Source organism: Canis lupus, chromosome 6 (assembly GCF_048164855.1).
Source record: "Canis lupus baileyi chromosome 6, mCanLup2.hap1, whole genome shotgun sequence".
Classification (NCBI taxonomy): Eukaryota; Metazoa; Chordata; class Mammalia; order Carnivora; family Canidae; genus Canis; species Canis lupus.
This window is the reverse complement of record NC_132843.1, coordinates 63210039-63229960: the sequence shown is the minus strand read 5'-3', so window position 1 is coordinate 63229960 and position 19922 is coordinate 63210039. Positions and strand designations below refer to the sequence as shown.

The window sequence follows — 19922 nt, the reverse complement described above, 5'->3', positions numbered from 1 at the left end:
GGGGCAGCTCTGGTGGCTCAGCGGTTTAGCGCCGCCTTCAGCCTAGGGCATGATCCTGGAGACCGGGGATTGAGTCCCATGTCAGGCTCCTTGCATGGAGCCTGCTTCTCCCTCTGCCTGTGTCTCTGCCTCTCTCTGCTTTCTGTGTATTCTCATGAATAAATAAATAAAATCTTAAAAAAAAAAAAAGAAAAAAAAAGTACTGGAAAGGAAGCTCCCATTCAAAGGCAATTTATCTTAAGATACTGTAAATGATACTAATTTTTTGTCCATTTGAGATACATGCTATGCTATAACAAATCATACTGTGAAGTGTAACCACTGCCTACATAGTTAAATTTCTGGGATCAAGAAAGTATATTTAGATTGATTCCCATCATAACTGGTGGGGCACAGCTAACTCAACTGTGAAAAGACACATCACACAATCACCCTGTTGCTGATTACAAGGCCTGGGGTCTCTGCTTTCTCTCCTTCTCCTCCTGCTGGCTCCCTCCCTCCTTCCATTGACCCCTCTGTCCCTGCAATAGCCCTCCAGCTTGGAGTGGCTTGCTAGAATAGGCATCAAGGTTTCAGGTCATAGCCTGGGGGACTACTGCTGGGTGTGCAGGGGTGCTTCAACTGCACCCCTGGTTTCTTTTTTTAAGTCTTAAATGATGCCCTCCCCACTCCAAGCCATCATCCCTTCTCCACTTCCCATGACCATCCTCAGCCGAAGCATAGATTGTAACCCCCTCTGCTCCCCTCTGAAATTGGCCTTTGGTGAGGAATTCAGGGCTTTCCCCATATCTTCTCGCCCACCTTAATGTAGGGGTGCTGCATTTTCCTTTCTCCTCAAGTCCCTTTTTGCATCATCACCACCCAACACTTCCTTGTTTTGGCCAAAGCCATCAGGTAAGGTTGGAAAGAGTCTCTAACTTCCCTTGTTTAGTTTGGAATATTTACTCACTCTCCACCAGCCTGGGAATGAATATTGGGTCCTCAGCCCTGCCACCCTCTGCTGTCATTGTCTGCTGATACTGTTTTTTAGCTCAGGTTTTGATAAAGTGAAAAGAACAGTCACCAGGGGTACTCAGACCTGCCAGCTCTCAAAGTGCTTGGTGGTAAAACTTGGAGAAAGGCCATAGAAGATACTTGTAAGCACACACGATCCCTCTGAATGAACTGTTTTCTGTAATTGCTTTTGCTTTTAACAATTGAAGAAATTTTAAACAGGGTTCTTACGTGGTCATCTTACAATCCATTTGGGTCTAGTTTGGAATCTGACAATTGGAACAAAAAAAACCTTGGATTTGATGCATGCTTTGTTTTTGGTGCTGCTGTGTCTCATGGTCCTCAGCAGGGATGGAGAAAAAAAACTTGGTGTGCACAGCAGATCCCCGAAATTGGCAGGCTTGACTTCCTGGCAAATTGCTGCGTTTTTCCACTTTTCTGTTCAGGACCACTAAATGCTGAGATGTGGATGCATACTGAAATAAATGCAATTCATTGTGTTCTAAAGGTTTTTTTTTTTTTTAATTTAGTGTTTCTGCAAAACCACCTATTGAAGCAGCAACTATCAAGTCTGAAAAGCAATCGATGTTTCCATTAATCTTTTTTGGGGGGATACCTTAGTTCTAAGGATTTAATATCCTGTAAGTAAAGTTGAACATAACAGTATTCCATAAGCAGCCTTTTTATTGTCAGACCATTGCCTCATTTTAATATAATAAAAAAAAAGTGTGTGGTAAAAAACAAAAAAGGATATGGATATGCTCATCCTATTACTTGAGGTGACTTAGGATAAGTACTGAAATGCATTAAACCTCTATTTTCTAATCCATAAAATGGTAGTAATTATGGTAACTTCTTCATAAAGTTGGCATAAAGATGAAATGAGATGATGCTTCTAAAATACTTAGCACAGTACCTGACACATACACAATTTATGAGATTTTTGGCTATTACCATGGTTGTGAATTTACCTACAACTCTTCTCGTTTTTAGGATAAAGCTAATATTGCCAAGACTGGAAATCTATGAGAGGTGTTGTTCCATAGTGTGTAATTAAAAATGGGCCTCAAGGAAGAATTATTCCTATTGCATTTCTCTTATTGGCCTCATCACATTTGGTATGTGTCTCTGTCTCCTACTTGATGCTAGGTTCTTTGAGGATAGGGTCTATGTCTCTTTGAATTACTGAGTGTGGTTAATTGTAGAATCTTGCTAAGGGAGTGTGTAAATGAACATGTATGCAAATACACTTAAAAATTAATTTTACATTTTGAGTTATTTATGTGGTTTTATTTATTTATTTTTAAAGATTTTATTCATTCATTCATGAGAGACACAGAGAGAGAGAGAGAGAGAGAGAGAGAGAGAGAGGCAGAGACACAGGCAGAGGGAGAAGCAGGCTCCATGCAGGGAGCCTATGTAGGACTCAATCCCCGGTCTCCTGGATCATGCCCAGGGCTGAAGGTAGGCACCAAACTGCTGAGCCACCCAGGGATCCCAATTTATGTGGTTTTAAGTAATCATAAGGAGTGACTCCTTTTAGCTCCCTTGAGTCTAGAAAGCAATATAGACATTATAGCTACAAATAAAAGGATAGTTAAAAATCATACATTGTCATTTGTTTACATTTCAAGGAGGAGATCTAGTTTAGACATTTTATATTTGAGATCCCTAGTAGACATCCAAGTAGAGGGGCTGAACAGGGAGTTGGATTAAGTTTGGAGAGGTCTTTAACATTCCAGAAACTTTTAGAAATCTCTAAGTCTGGAAAAATTGAGGGTAGTTAACATACGGTTAGTACAGCTACATTACTGAATAGGATCACCAAGAGGGAGGATGTAAATTAAGAAGGGAAAGAGTCCTAAGATTAAACTCTGAGACATTCCAAAACGTAGAGTGTGGGGTCATGACATGAAGCCAAAGTAAGAGACTGATCTGGAGAGGATCAGAGGTCAAACAAATTTGAACCAAGAGAAAGTCAATTATCCCATGTTCAGCTCTCATTGACTCTGGCTCTTGCTCACATCTATGTTGGGAGCTTTTTACAAATTCAGTATACTATTTGGATCTATCTCTAGTTTTCCTAATTAACTCTCTGCTTCTCACAACCCTTATTCGATACTCTGTTCTGTATGTGTCTTCAGATTGGGCCCACTGAAATCTTTAGGATCTAGAGTCAAGGTCAGGGCTGCCCTTTGGCCAGCCTCAGCTAACACCAGCCCTGTTGCACCTTGCCCTTATTCCTCACCTCACTTGTCATCCTCTCCTGGAAGAGACGGAAAGATAGCTCCTCTTGATGATTTGGCTTCAGACCTCCTGATTCAGCTTTCAGGTGGGTGTAATACACCTCTCCTCAAACTTATCCTGTGCCTCCCTTTCTTGGACTTCCTTCTTGCCTGTGTATTGTATTTTTGCTCCAGCTCCAGGCATTTGGCCACTTTAGAGAAACAACCTGTCTTTTTCAGTCAGTCTCTGACTCTATCTGCAGCGCCCCCCGCCCCCCCCCCCCGCACTCTACTCTGACTACAATGACAGGTGCTCTTGCTGTGACCCTCTGGGTCATCTGATCCAATCTAGAAGAAGGTCAAGTCTCTTAAACCCAGTCTAATATATTGCCTAAGCTTTTTACCATATGGTGATCTCAAATAGTCTAGAAAATAAAAATTCCCTGGAGAGAGAGAGTGTGTGTGTATATATATATGTATATATATATATATATATATGATGGAAAATTCAAATATTTGATTCCTAACCTACAACTTGTATTTGTTTCCAGTAATCACAAGCTAAATCAGCAGCAATTTCTGGAGGGAGTACTAGAAGTCTAATTAGCAAACAATACTTGATATTTCCCCTAGAGACTGTGGGATATAAATTAGGAGGAGAAGAATAGAATTCCAAGATAATTATATAGGTCCTAGAACTCTTTTAAAGGGTTGTTGCTATTTGAGGGTTCTGTAATCATTGGTTGGTCCCTGTTTAACCTAAATTCTTACTAAGTTGGGTCAGGTATGTTTAGGGGAGATCTAGTAATAAGACCAACTCCCTGATTTTCAAGGCCACTACACAACTAGATCTCCAGAAACAAAGAATTTCCAAGTTCTAGTTTTTCTATTTGCTTTGGCTGATGATGCCTGACCTTGAACAGCTTTTTTCTTGATCCCTGTCCTTCAGTTAATAATAGGTGGATATGTATAGAAATTTCACTCACGTTTATTAGATGTTTACTTTTTACATGCATCTTTACTGCTTTTATGATAAAATGCAATGTTTTATTCCAGTGCCCCCCTTAATCCCCATCACCCATTTAGACCATCCTCTGCCCATCTCCCTCCATCAAACCTCAGTTTGTTCTGTATTGTCAAGAATCTCTTATGGTTTGCTTCCCTCTCTTTCTCTTTTTCCCTTCCCTTATGTTCATCTGTTTTTTTTCCCCTTAAATTCCACATATGAGTTAAATCATATGGTATTTGTCTTTCTTTGACTCCTTATATTGCTTAGCATAATACACTCTAGCTCTATCCATGTCATTGCAAATGGCAAGATTTTATTCTTTTTGATGACTAATATTTCATCATGTGTATATGTGTGTATATGTATATACAATACACATATACACCACAAATACACATATACACACACATATATATACCACATCTTTTTTTTTTTTTTTTTTTTTACCACATTTTCTTTATCCATTTGTCAGTTAATGGACATTTGGGCTCTTTCCATAGTTTGGCTATTGTTGATCATGCTGTTATAAACATTGAGGTGCATATTCCCCTTTGAATCTGTATTTTTTTAAGATTTTATTTCTTTATTCATGGGAGACAGAGAGAGAGAGAGAGACAGAGATATAGGCAGAGAGAGAAGCAAACTCCCTGTGGGGAGCCTGATATGGATCTCAATTCCAGGATCCTGGGATCAGGGCCTGAGCCAAGGGCAGATGCTCAACCACTGAGCCACCCAGGCATCCCTGAATCTGTATTTTTGTATCCTTTGGGTAAATACCTAGTAGTGCAACTGCTGACTTGTATGGTAATTCTATTTTTAACCTTTTGGGGAACCTCCTACTGTTTCCAGAGTGGTTGTACCAGTTTGCATTCCCACCAACAGTGTGTAAGAGGGTTCCCCTTTCTCCACAACCTTGCCAACATCTGTTGTTTCCTGTGTTGTTAATTTTAGCCATTCTGACAAGTGTGTGGTGGTATCTCATCATGGTTTTGATTTTTATTTCTCTGATGATGAGTGATATTGAACAGTAGCTTTATCTCATTTTTTTAAGTTATATGATATAGTACTGTATAGAATACTAAAATTTATTTAATAAAAATATGACTTATATTCATATATTTACAAGCAATGTAAAAACATCCATATATATATATATATATATATATATATATATATATATATATATATATTTCTTTGCACACTTGTATGAGTATTTCTGTAAGATACATTCCTAGAACTGGATTTTTTAGGCTGAAAGACACACATTTCAAATTTTGAGATAGAACTACCAAATTGTCCTCTTAAAAAAGTTGTGTCATTTTTCATGCACATCGTTAATGTATGTAATATCTGTGTTCATAAACATAAACCAACAATTGGTATTATGATTGTTGGAACATGGTAGATAGAAAATTATACCTATTCAAATTTTCATTTTCTAAGTATTATTGTAATAGTTAAACACACTTGGTAAAATATACAAAGCAAGTATTTTTAGTGACTGCTTTTTAAAAACTATAGTTATTTTCATTGCTTAAAGGCATAACAGATGTATCTTAGGAGCAAAGCATATGTATAGATATATAAATACCTATACATATACATATACATATATATATATATATATATACACACATACACAGGCATTAAAGTACTTGACACATCATTTTTTTTCCCACCCCCCACCCTTGACACATCAAATACACCCATTTACAGATGAGTGACATTGTGCCCTCATGCTACTTTCACTCTCATGGGTGGGTTGGGGGACATATTTGCATACAACTAATGTAGGCAAGTGCATGATGGAGAAAGATGTTAAATCTAGTTTGAGAACTAGTAAACTTTCAAGTTCCACTGGAATAATAGATTAATGGATAGCATGTTGAGTTTTTACTTTTGGTATGAAATATTAGTACGTTTTGACAGGACTCTTCAAAATAAACATCTGAATAGGGTTCTACTTGAAAGTCCACCAATAACAAATTTTCCTGTTGGCTGATATTCTTTGGGTGGGGGTAGCTGGAACAATATCATATGACATTCCTAACATGGGCTCTCCTGATCTGATTGTTTCTGGAGTATTCAATACCACAGATAGCAACCTAATTGGTTTTCTGTTCTTTTCCACCAACGAGCTCTGTATTTTCTGCATTTGTTATTAAAGATGGCTCTTTTCCTTTACCATGAATGGCATAGTGTCTACAGGTTATGCTTGATATCTTCTTGCGATGCAGTTTGTATTCACTATGTGTCAGGCCCCAAGCTAAAGGGGATAAGAATATGGCCAAGCCTAATTAAAGAGCAAGTCAGGAAATGAATAGGTTGGCAAATAGCTAAGAACTGGATCATGTGGAAAAAGGGACAGCTGTGTTGAGGTCAGGCCCACAGTCATCTTTTTTAAATTTTAGGAAAGGGTCAAACCAGGACAGCTAATGAATAAAGTCCAAGAGTGAAGACTAGAAGCTAAAGATGTGTAAATGTCAAGAAGTTAAGGAATTGAAACTACACTAAGAACATCAGTATTGTCTTAAAACAACTAATTAGAAGAGTGAGTGTTGGAGAGGGACACAACAGGGTAAGTTAAGTCATCCATATACCTTTAATAGGATACTATGACAAGAAGGTTCCTTTGTAGTCACCTCAATCCCACACTCCATATGTGACAGACTTCATAATTCTTAAGGGACAACAGTCAATTCTGATCTTAGAAGCATGGTCTGTGAAATTTATTTTAAAAATCAAAAAACTTTTGTATAGACTAAAATCCTTAGAAAATATCTCTTTCTATATGTAACACATAAAACCTTACTATTCTTAATGGGCACCTAGGTGGCTCAGTCAGTTAAGTGTCTGCCTTGGGTTCAGGTTATGATCCTAGGCTCCAGGGATCAAGCCCTACATCCTGCTCAGTGGGGAGCCTGTTTCTCCCTCTCCCTCCCTCTGCCTGTTGCTCCCCCTGCTTGTGCTCTCTCTCTTTGCCAAATAAATAAATAAAATATTTTAAAAAATGAAAAAAAACCCATTATTCTAGGCTGACCAGAATGGTTTTCAGATTTACCTAAATTATAACTTACTTGAATGTCTTATTCAATGTATATTTTAATGGCTTTCTTCTGTAGAGTATAAAATGCTAATGACTCAGCAGATGGATGGATACTGCAGGGGTTTCCAGATCTTGATATAGTCTAAAATAAAACAAAATTTTCTTTGTATGGGTGGAAGTTGGCAGTTCTTTTAAATTCTTTACTAAAAACATTTCCAAGAAATATGTTAGATAAGGAATGTCTTTACCGTCCACTCTCTCATCCTACAAAAACCATTCTAGCACCATGCTTGCTTTCAGTGGGAAAAATTAAAATGTCCACCAAGGCAGTATGAGTAAGCTGTAATTTGACTTAGGTATTTTGCACTCTTCAACTGTACTTCCCCACATGGATCTTCCAGCCTTTTTTTTTTTTTTTCCAGAGAAATTTCCATTTTAGTTCTGAATTTTAATCTTAATTATCTATTCCTTGTTCACTTCCAGGATGATTCTTAGTGTTCCTATATCAATGCCAAAGCACAAATCTCTTCCCTTGCAGGAAACATTTTGGAAAGGAAAAAAACTTCCAAAGTTTATTAGAATGGAATAAACATTTTTCATATTAGAAAGCTTAAGCCGGTAATTATTAAACCATACCTTAACTTACATCTGAAGTGGATATCACAATATTTCCCAGATATATGCTCCATTATTAACTACAAAGAAACAGTTGGCTATTTGTGTTGCATCAGAATGAAAACTTTTATTCATTCTTTTGACTTTTCAAAACATATGCTGGTTCATTATTTTAATAAAATGTACTAACAGATGTTAGGCAGAATGTGGCCACATCTGGGAGACATAAAATACTATTCCAAGTCTCCATAGGAGGGAAGTAGCAATATTGTTTAGTTCTCCCCAAAAGCCTAACTAGACCATCTCATTTAATCTGCTTAACTCCTTTAAGTTGAATAGTTAAGAGTAGCACCAATTATTTTGGTTGCCTTGAGAATAGAAAAAGGAAAGCTAAACTAAAACACCAAGGGAAATACCACAAAACGAAATGTACTATGCTGAAATACAAATAAAACTTCACTAAAGCCTGTGGCTAGGGCTATATTTTTTCAGCTGAAGAGGTTGTAAATCTTAAATTGCTGGCTTCCTGAATCCACCTTGAATTATAGGTCTCTTTAGGCCTTTCTACAACGTCCCTACTTTAGTTGACCCTTTCAAAGAAAGCACAACACATCTACAAGATGACAAATAAAGATTTTGGTAGAAGATATATTTTGACAACAGTATATATATAGACAGCGATTAAGTCCCAAGCTATTTCTGTCTTCTAACCTAACTTTTAATTTTATTTTGTTTTCTTAAAGCAAGTTTTCTAAGAAAACAAAAACAAGACCTGCTGGTTTTCTGTCAATGGATCAGGTTTATACACTGTTGCACTGAACATCATCTCTAGCTTCTTAAAAATAGACCACACTGAGGATTGGAATAATACTAGTGTTGAGAGGAAGCTCTGGAGATGTTTGTCTTATATGCTGCTTACCCATTAGAAAGAAGAAAAATGCTGGAGTTCTATATGCAGCATAGAGTGGGAAGGTACATGTGGCACAAAGGAAAGTATCCCTGGATTTGAATTCAGATGACTTAGGTGTGAGCCTCAGCTCTGCCACTTATGAGCTCTATGTTTGCAAAAGCTAGTTAACCACAGAAGTCACATTTTCTTTGTCTATAAAGTAGGAATAATACGTTGGAGGACTGATCTGAAGATTTAGTGGACTAATAATTAATATAAATGCCCTATATAAACTGTGACACATATATAGCTTATCATTAACAGGCTGCTGGTGGCCTGCAATCTTCATTTCAGAAGAGCAGACAACAATTAGATATTTGGAGTATTGTTGAAAAGAAACCCATATGGTATATGCAGGCAGGTAAAAGGTTCCCATTTCAAACACACTGCCGGGGATCCCTGGGTGGCTCAGCAGTTTAGTGCCTGCTTTTGGTCCAGGGCGTCATTCTGGAGTCTTGGGATCGAGTCCCGCATCAGGCTTTCTGCATGGAGCCTGCTTCTCCCTCTGCCTGTGTCTCTGCCTCTCTCTGTCTCTCCTGAATAAATAAAATCTTTAAAAACAACAAACAAACACACTGCCTAAATAGGGAAAGATTCTATAAGGACTAACTACAACCTTAATAGAAATTTCTGCTTGTAAGTGATAAAAGTGAAGCAAACCAAGCTCATAGGTACTGCTCTATTTCATATACACATTGGGATCAGATTCCCAGTCTCTCATTTTCTTAACATCTATTTATTGAGCATCTATTAAATATGCCAAGCATCACACTAATCTCTAGGTATACACTTGTGGACAAGATTTTTGCTCCCAAGGAATTTATGTCCTACTCACATTAATATCTCAATTCCAAGAACTTGGCCAAGTGTTGGCACATAGTAGATATTCAATAAAAGTTGCTTGAGCCAAACTAATCTAATTTTGTAGCATTACCATAGCAGAAAGTTGGTAAAGCTGTGAAATTTGTGATTAAAAATGATTTTTGTACTTAGTTAACCATGTGATTAATAGGGTACTACTTCTCAAGTTTTGAGAGAATGTAATCTTTTTTTTTTATAGGTAAACTCTATCCCCAACATGGGGCTCAAACTGACAACCTCAAGATAAAGAGTTGCATGCATGATCCTCCAACTGAGCCAGCCAGCTGCCACAAAAATAATCTTTTTAACTAGAGTTCATGTAGTCATCTACCTATAGTATGATACTTGTATTATATAATGTTAACTTAACATTTCCTACTCAAAATATGATTTTTACTTCCAATTAGTACATTTAACATGGGAGCAGAGTATTAGAAGAATGTATTTTTAAGGGTAATATCCCTTAGGTCAGGTCAAAAAATTAGCAAAAGGAATGTAGGTTGGATATGTCAAGTCACTATAGACAGACTGATATTGATTTAATGTACAACTAAAACAAAGCAAAAGAAAATGGAAAGTCCATTCTATTTATATGATCAAGGTGAGATAGCTACAAAATGGTGGACCCTCTGTCAATCTGGTTCTTAGACTGGAAAAGAGGGACTCTGATCCTTATGAGGAAGCATAAACAAGCAATAAACTTCTGTTGTGTTAAGGCATGGAGATTTCGGAAATTTTATTACTATACTATAGGAAAATCTTTCCCGATTAATAGTCAGGGGAGGCCCATAGTACTTTCAATGCCAAGTTTCTGAGTAAGAGATAAAATAGGTAATATGAGTTCCATTAATTTGTCAGTAGTGTCTTTCATATTAAGGATGCTAGCCTGAGGTCTAGCTTTTTAATCACATTTAATCCAGATATCCCATAAGTTTTCCATTTTCCCACTAATTCTCCTGTGAATCTTTTTTAAGTACTATATTTAACTTTTATCCATAAAGTTCCTGTGCTTTCTACAAATGATCACTTTTTGCAACATCAATGGAATTTCTTAATCTAACCACACATCATTATCTTCACAGGCATAACTGGAGCAAAAGGTTCTGAATTATGAACACCCTTAATTGAACTGCACATGCAGTCGTCATGAATAAAGGAGGGATGGTTCTATAACTGCGCTATCTCTAGAAGGTGGACCTTTATAGGAAGGGAGAAGCAGCAGCACGCCCTCATTATAGTTCTTCCTTGACTTACAACAAGGCTATGTCCTGATAACCTGGCAGAAGTTGAACATATCCTAAGTCGAAATCCATTTAATACATCTAACTTGGGCGGCTGGGGGTGGGGGTGGGGGGGTGGGGTGGGGGGCTCAGAGGTTTGGCGTCACCTTCAGCCCAGGGCATGATCCTGGAGACCGGGTATCGAGTCCCACTCTGGCTCCCTGCATGGAGCCTGCTTCTCCCTCTGTCTCTCTGTCTCTCTGTCTCTCTGTGTCTTTCATAAATAAATAAATAAAATATTTTAAAAAATAATACACCTAACTTACTGAACATAACAGCCTACCTTATATGTGCTCAGAACACAATAGCTACAGTTGGGCAAAATCCTCTAACACAAAGCCTATTTTGTAATAAAGGGAATAGCTCATATAATTGAATATTGTACTGAACGTGAAAATCAGAATGGCTGTATAAGGGTACAAAGTGGTTGTAAGTGTATCAGGTGTTTACCCTCCTGATCAAACAGCTGACTGTAAGGTGTGGCTCACTGCTGCTGCCCAGCATCACAAGAGTGTCCTACCACAGATAGGTAGTGCAGGAAAAGATCAAAATTCAAAATTTGAAGTACAGTTTCTACTGAATAGTATCACTTTCAACCACTGTTAAGTTGAAAAGTCATACATGTAATTTGGGGACTATCTGTATTTTGACTTTTTTTTTTTCATACTGGAGAAATAGCTTAACCTTGAAGGGTTTGTTTGTAGAATCTGAGAATTTCTTTTCTCTTCTTTTCTTTTTTCTTTTTTCTTTTTCTTTCTCTCTCTCTCTCTCTCTCTCTTTCTCTTTTTCAGTAGAACTCCAAGCTCGATGTGGGGCTGGAACTCGCCACTGTGAGATCAAGAGTCACATGTTCAATCCACTGAGCCAGCGTTCCCAAGAATTGTCATTTCTTATGTAAGGCTATAGATAGTAGATAAAAGTTTTCAAGTCACTGAAAAAGAATAATGCGGGATCCCTGGGTGGCGCCTGCCTTTGGCCCAGGGCGATCCTGGAGACCCAGATCGAGTCCCTCCTCGGGCTCCCTGCATGGAGCCTGCTTCTCCCTCTGCCTATGTCTCTGCCTCTCTCTCTGTGTGACTATCATGAATAAATAAATAAAATCTTTAAAAAAAAAATAATGCTCTGCTTGTTTACTTTAATGGACCGTTAGGTAGGATATGTAATGTGTTGTCTTTAATATTTTAACACCTGTCCTCTTCCTTTCTACCCATCCAAAAACTATACACCGCAGTACTACTCAAATCCTAGCTCCTCAGGAAATCTTCCTTCAACACACCAGCTGGAGTTGATCCTTTCCTTTTCCAAAATCCTATGTAGATTCATACCATTTATCTGGCATCGCTTGGAGAGTTTTAGAAAGTTCAAAAGCTGGAGAGGACCTAAGAATCATCCAACACAATCCTCTCATTTTGCAAATGAGGAAAATTAAGTCCAAAGAAGTTAGGCAATTTATTTAAGTCACATGGTTAGAGATTCATCGGAGGCTATAAACCTAGTTTGCCCAATTCCCAGGGTGGTCCAATTTCTTTATGCCACAAATGCCTTCCTATGTACTGTCTGATTTCGTTGGTCATCTTTTCAAGAGAACAGGACATCCCACCAACAGTATATACCTTGAGGTCAGGGAACTCTTCCTCTGTTACTACTTCTTCAGTTTGCCGCTTAACTTACACGCATTTTTACATATATATATATATTTTTTTTGTAGACTAATTGGTTGCGTTTTGGGTCGTGATTACATCTATCTAATCTATCTTTTTTTTTTTTTTTAAGATTTTATTCATCTATTTATGAGAGAGAGAGAGAGGCAGAGGGAGAAGCAGGCTCCATGCAGGGAGCCCAACACAGGACTCGATCCTGGGATTTCAGAACCACGCTCTGGGCCGAAGGCAGATGCCAAACCGCTGAGCCACCCAGGGGTCCTCAGGGGTCCCTAACCTATCGCTTTTTTTTTTTTTTTTTTTTAATTTATGATAGTCACAGAGAGAGAGAGGCAGGGAGAGAAGCAGGCTCCATGCACCGGGAGCCCGACGTGGGATTCGATCCCGGGTCTCCAGGATCGCGCCCTGGGCCAAAGGCAGGCGCCAAACCACTGCGCCACCCAGGGATCCCCCCATCACTTCTTACATTCTCAAGTTGAGAGGATGATACTGGAAGGGGCCGAGGAGACAGGAATAAAACAGCAAGGTATGCTGGCCAGTAAGGGCTGAGGAAAACCGTCAGAATACTTACAGACGTCCAACAATATACTTCTAGAACAGAAGGTCATTTTCCCTGGAATAACTGGATCTTGCGGGTTCCCTCGGCCGGGATGGTTAAGCGGGTGCCGGCCGAACGGGGAGGCAGGTGCCGAAGTTCAGGTGAAGTTCTAGAGCGGCCTGCCTGACGAGGATGTGCACCGGCTGCGGTGGGCGTAAGGCCGGGAGGCGGTCACCGAGAGCAGAACTCGCGGCCCGGGCCCCCCGCAGCCGGCCAGGGAGGCGTCCCGGGGGCACCCGGGCGGGGGCAGCAGAGCCCGAGCGGCCCCAGCGACGGCAACCGCGGCGGCGCCGTCGACATCCGGGCGTCGCCCGGGGGCCGCCGACCCCGCGGAGGGAGGGCGCCGGGGGGCGGGGCCGGCCGGCGGGGGGCGGGGCCGCTCGCGCCCTCCAGGCCGGCACGAGGCGGCGCGCCCTCCCCTCGCGCCGCGGGCCTCCCCGCGCCGTGCACGTCCCCGTCCCGCGCCTCCGCCCCCTCGCTCGCTCGCTCCTTCCCGCCCTCCCCGCAGCGCCGGCCGAGCCGGCTTCCCCTCAGTCTCTCATGAATATTGAGCGGCCCCTGTTGTATTTCCCGAGCTCCATTGCGGAAGCCGAGGCTCGCCATATTGTGCGGCGGCGCCGGCGGCCGCGGCGGCTTCTACCTGAGTCTCGGTCTGGCCGCGGCCGGCGGAGTCCCGGGCTGGGGCGGGAGCCGGTGAGTGGGGCCGGGCCGGGAGGCGAAGGGCGCGGGAGCTGCGGGCCGGGACGCGCGTCGGCTCGGCGGGGCTGCGGGCGGCTGACGGCGGCGCGGGCACCGGGGGTGTGTTGCCCGCGGCGGGGGGGGTGTGAGGGGAGATGGCGCCGCCGCCGCCGCCGCCGCCGCCGCCCCCGCCCCCGCCCCCGGCCGCTCTCGGGGCGGCGATGGCGGGGGAGGCAGCGTCTCATTGTTCCCGTTTGTTTCTTGGAGGGTCTCGGCGGAAGTGGCGGGTCCGACCTGCGGAGGACCCAGTGCGGGAAGCTCAGGGGTTGCATCCCTTCCTTGGTTGGGAACCCCTCGCCGTCGGCTCCTCAGCGCGGAGGCCGAGGCTGCGGAGCCGCCCCCCCGTCGTCGCCTGCGAGGCGAGGGCTCCCTCCCTGCGGCGCCCCTCAGGAGGCCGGCGGCGCGGAATGCGGGGTTTTTCCTCAGGGCTTCCCCGTCGCTGCCTCGGGGGTGTGCGTCTGCACCGTGGGGGTGGGGTAGGGGCGCTTTGTGCAGAAGGCCCCCTCCCCTCCCCCCGGCGGTGCTGGAGTCGGGGTTCGCGTTTGGAGGCGCCCCTCGGCGCCCCTCGGCGCCCCTCGGCGCCCGGGGTTCCGTGTGGGCTGCGGGGGGACCCCCTCCTGGCCGAGGCATTCCTGGAGTGCCGCCCGCCTGCCCGCGAGTATCTGTTGCTGCTTTCTGAAACCGCGAGGTTGCCCCGGCCGAGTCGTGGGGGGAGGGGGTGCCTTGGTTGGCTTCTTATGGAAGCTTCGCGTTTTGAACATGGTCGTTGACGCCGAGATCTTTGGTACCGGGTGTCGCCGGGGGAGCCCTGGCTCTCGCTTGTCAAAGATACTTTTCCTCCTCGAGAGAAGAAGCCTCCTTGCTCCCAGAGATACTGTTGGTTTGGGAGAAAAAAAAAAAAAATTGGTCTTTGAAACTTCGTTGGTTCGTTCCGATTATTTGCCCGCTAAGAGCATAATGGCTTTATGGTCTTATTATCCCCTTTAAGCCTTTTTTTTTTTGGTGGTGGTGGGGGGTATATACTGCATGGCTGTCAGAAAGTTGGAGAGAATGTGTGCCTTTAAGGGGTAAAGTGGTTCGAAAATGTTGGATTTCCTTGAGGCGTGTGAAGAAATTTGTTAACTGTGGAAAGGACAGGTTTGCAATCAGCGTTTTGGGAAGACGCTTTTACTTTTAAAAATTAAAAAATAAAAAACCACTGAGACATGGCTTTGATGTTTTAGGCTGAGAATTATGTTTAGGACTAATGTTTGAGTGCTTTGCATTACATAATCTACTTTTGATGAGTTCCAAGACGATAAGCTGGAATACTTAGTGTAATTGGTAGATAATCTACTTTCCCCACTTGCATCGGGGTATAGTTGGATTTTTTAAGAATTTAGCGTGGTGTCAGATCAGGCTTCTTACAGTGAGTATCTGACCCTTTGATTTACGAAGAATTTAAATGGCAGCGATAAGACTTTGGTTATTCCTTTTCCCCTCTGGAATGTCAACTTGTCACAATCAACAGGTATCTCTTCAAATCTTGATTGTACATTTAACATGTTTAAAGTAAAATAATGGGTAGTTATATAAGACTCCATTTTCCAGAGATTGCACAGCAAATATGGCCCCTTACTTTTTCTGAGGATTCTGAGTTATTTCCTTCAGGTACTCTTGTGGGATCCACCTGTAGGGTTAATTATAGTAGGTGTGAGAGAGAAACGGAGAATTTATGATGGAAAACTGCCTAGGAAGGCTAGTCTGAGTATTTTAAAAATATGCTGGGGGTCCTCAAACTTGCTACAGAGAAAAATTTCAAATTAGAGCTACTTACATTGTGTAGACAATGCAGACATTCAAAATAAGGCATTTTGAGTTTTCTTTGCCTGTATTGAACGCTCAAATAGCTAGTTACTAGGTTTGTGTGGATAGAAATAATGTATAGAGCAGGTCCGCAAATAGGAATTTCGTTTTTCTGCACAAATTTCAGTGTGTAGTGCCAGGTCTTTTTCTAATCTGATTTATTCATGGTTTGTGTTTCTATTACGTGGTCTTTGGAGTAAAGGTGATTTATGTCTAATGAATAATATATAGCCAGATGTTTTAGTGACAGTTTCATTTCTATATGTTAGCAAAGAAGCATAATTCCCTCCGGCAAGAGAAGTGAGTTAACATTAAAATGCACTTTATTAAAGCTATGGACACATTTTTAGTATGACTTAAAGCACCTCATAATTTTGTAGCAACTTATTAAATCTGGATAAACTAAACAACCCATCACAGTCTGCCATTTTTAAAAAAGGAAAAATACTGTGTGATTATGCACATTCTGCCCACATACAGATCTACACTTGGTTAATTAGTGTTGTTTATCTTTTTTTTTTTTTTTTTAAGATTTTATGTATTTATTCATGAGAGACACAGAGAAAGAGAGAGAGGCAGAGACACAGGCAGAGGGAGAAGCAGGCTCCATGTAGGGAGCCTGACGTGGGACTTGATCCCCTGTCTCCAGTATCAGGCCCTGGGCTGAAGGCCACGCTAAACCACTGAGCCACCCGGGCTGCCCAGTGTTGTTTATTACACATAGCGTGAAGACCTTGTCATGCGACATCATTTATTTATCTATTTCCTCATTTTTTTCCATTTCTCTGAAATCTTCGTTATGGTAACTTATTGAATATTTGTTTGCATTTAACTAAGTAGATCTCATATAATTGGGGATACAAAGGTACAATAAGATTTGCCTTGTCCATTCCTTCTCTGTAGGTCAAGATCCTGTTAAACCTCTCTTACCTTTAGTTTTCCACCTAATGTATCAGATGGGTCCTTTGGTGTCTCTTGTAAGGAATACAGTTCGATTTTACATGGACATATTGACTGTGGTAATAGGACTCTTGGCACATAAATAGAGGTTATGTTAGTATGTCTATATAGCATGTAGATGCTAAGGGGGAGTAGGTAGCCCGTGATCCAGTTTTATGCTAATTGGAGGAACTCCAGTGAAACTGGCCATGGATTTTCAAGTTTAAAATTCTTTTCACTTCTCTTTTTGCCCAGTAGATGTTACAGGCAGCCGAAGTAGACTAATGTGTCTAGGCCTAGTGATACTCATGTTGGAAGCTCAGCACCTATGATGTTACTAAAAATTCTAAGAAAGATTCCTATTGCTTAAATGTGCTTTCTCTCATTTCGTTTAGAAATGGATTAACGGGGACAGGGTGGCTCAGCGGTTGAGCCTCTGCGTTCTGCTCAGGGCGCTCAGGGTGTGATCCTGGGTCCAGGGATTGTGTCCCGAATTGGGCTCCCTGTGAAGAGCCTGCCTCTCTCTCTGTGCCTCTCATGAATAAATAAATAAAATCTTAAAAAAAAAATGGATTAACAATATAGTATAGTAGTTTTCTGCTACTAAATATCTGCCATTTTGTCATAATTTTTAAAAAAATCAGTTTAAATACAGTCACGAAAAATCGTTTTTGTAGTTAATCTTGAATTAAATTATCTAATGATAATATTAAGTAGCAGACCATGTGAAAACTGTCGAAGCATTTTGGTCATTTATTTTCAACAGGTGTGTTGATTATGGGCTCTCCTGCAAGGGGGATTTCTCTTTGTTTCTATGCTATAGAATGGAGTTGTATTTTATGAAGAGATTAGATTCTAACGTCAGTGCATAAAAAGAAATTCACTTGGTAAAAAAAAATGATGCTTGAAAAATCCTTTAGGAAGGGAGAACAGTAAACAAATAAGTTCAGCTCAGCTTTAGTATTGGAACAGATTCATGTTCAAAACCCCCCCAGCAATCTACTGCATTTAGGGGCCGTGTTGAACAACAACAAAATACTTTTTAAAATATATTTTTAAAGTATATTTTTAAAAAATATTTATTTACTTTTTAAAGTAAACTATGCCCAGTGTGGGGCTTGAACTCATGGCTCCAGATCAAGAGTTGCATGCTCCACTGAATTAGCCAGCCAGGTATCCCCCAAAATGTATTTAAATATAAGAAGCACAGTCAGCATGCCATCATGCTTACATGAGGAAAAGCTTGTGGGAGCTGAGATCTTTGAAGAACAGATCAGCTTACTGGCTCATATTTTCTCTAGGGTATGTGTTCTAGTGAAAGGAGGTGGTTGTGCTTGGAATATCCTGTGCTGTTTAAATATTTCTCATTTCCTTTCTTTTTTTCTTCCCAAGTTTGATAGTTTAAAACACAAAAGTTAAATGATTTTTATGATACAACTCAACAAATTTTTTTTTTAAAGATTTTAAGTAACATCTATACCCAACGTGGGGCTTGAACTCAAAACCCAGAGATCAAGAGTCACGTGCTCCATCTACTGAGCCAGCCAGGCACCCTCAACATACAAATTTAAAGGGTTTTAAGTTATCTTTTATAAAATAGATTTTATCTATAGGAATAATTCCAAATTTTCTTTACTTTTCTCTTCAGTGAAGCAGCAAGATCTCTCAAAGGAGAGCAGTTGGAATCACTGTTTGACAGTGGAATAGTCCTAGTAGAGAAAATAGTAACTTCAGTAAGAATTTTAAAGAGGACATTTAGTTTAGAGAGTTGGTTAAGTGGTTGTAGGAGCAAAGAGAACATTACAGTGTAATTGTCCTAAGACTTCAGAAAAGAGACTCCATTGGCCTCCTTCTGAACCTTTGAGGAGGTCATCATTCATCTGCTTATCAGGTCCTGGAAGTACCCAAAAGTACCCAAAGAAACTGGAGACTGAAACCCATTGCTGCTGCCGGGTTGAGGGGTTGCAATTGCTGCTGCCAGGAACTGGAAGGAAGTTCTTTGACTCTCCTTGCTTTCCAGTCCTTTTATTACCTCCACTGTCAAAGCCTGATAGGGAGAGCTGTCAGAAGTCAGTGAAATACAATTGTACAGTCTCCCCCAGCACCGAAGAGCAGAATTTAGGTAGTTTTGAAGTTGAGAGACAATGAGTAAATGATCCACACAAAATTGTGTGGGTTAAAGTACAATAATTTAAATCGGGAATCTTATCCTTACATTGCTTGTTCAAAAAAAACAAGTGCTGATTATCTTCTGTTTGCCAGTCACTATGTAAGGGATTAGGGATAGAAAAATGAATTGAACAAGATCTCTTCCTTGAGGAATTTACAGTCTAAATGGAGATGACAAGTAACCCATCTTACAGTGTGTTAAATGCAATAACAGATGAGTGATGTGCTTTGGGAACCCAAAGGACATTGCAACCTACTTGCCTCTTCTCTGCCTTGCTAAACTTAATGACTACTATTTTTATTTTGTATCTTGATCAAATCCAACTTCATTCTCTCTACTGTGCTCAGCTCAACTCCTGTGAAATCTCTTTATCTGAGATGCCTCAATTTTGTTATGTAATCATAATCGTTATTAGTTAAGCATTTCCTGTGCCTTATTGACTTAGATTGTAAAGACCATCACTTTCTCTGCACTTCTAGCCTAGCCTAGTACTGTGAACATAGAAGATGTTCCAGAAATATTTATTTTTGCGGTAGGTAATGGGAATTAAAATGTTCATTATTGCTTTTGCAGACATTGTTTCTTCCTTCCAAGGTCATTAGAAAATTGTTTGAGTAGAGTTTGATTTTATAGATGTGAGAATTGAAAAATTAAAATAATTGGTTACCTTAAACTGTATAGTACCAGCAGCTGATCTAGAAATAGGGCTTTGGATTTTTTATTCCAGAGCCAGCAGTTTTGGCAGGGATTCATTTAATGGCTAAATAAAATCCTCTTCTACTTCTCTTACTATTTTATAATCTAATGTTCTGAAGTCTCACAGCACTTCTGGCAGAAAGAAAAGACAGAAGCTCCTTATTTTATTTCCTAAAAATAAAAATAACATGCAGTTTCTTTTAACATTGTTCTTTTTAATTACTCTTTTTTTTCCCTATTTCGTATATTGCTCACTACTACCTGCATTAGCTATAATGTGCAAATCTGTAGTGTTTC

At 40.8% G+C, this 19922-nt stretch overlaps 2 protein-coding genes across 6 annotated transcripts in view; one reads left to right on the top strand and one right to left on the bottom strand.

The window, feature by feature from the left end:
• The window catches only part of NIBAN1 (niban apoptosis regulator 1), a 213340-nt gene extending 199819 nt beyond the window's left edge, over nucleotides 1-13521 (bottom strand). Inside the window, exon 1 of the mRNA XM_072830881.1 lies at nucleotides 13211-13521. Coding sequence (XP_072686982.1) covers nucleotides 13211-13247 — 37 coding nt within the window. The 5' untranslated portion in view covers nucleotides 13248-13521. The remainder of the gene's footprint in view (nucleotides 1-13210) is intronic.
• RNF2 (ring finger protein 2) overlaps nucleotides 13303-19922 on the top strand; it is a 49190-nt gene continuing 42570 nt past the window's right edge. Inside the window, exon 1 of one of the 5 annotated variants that reach the window (XM_072830900.1) lies at nucleotides 13303-13338. The gene's annotated coding sequence lies outside the window, so the exon portion shown is untranslated. Of the gene's footprint in view, nucleotides 13339-13643; nucleotides 13931-16336; nucleotides 19462-19922 lie in introns of those variants that run through there. The other 4 variants (XM_072830896.1, XM_072830901.1, XM_072830897.1 and 1 more) reach the window with 4 other exon arrangements.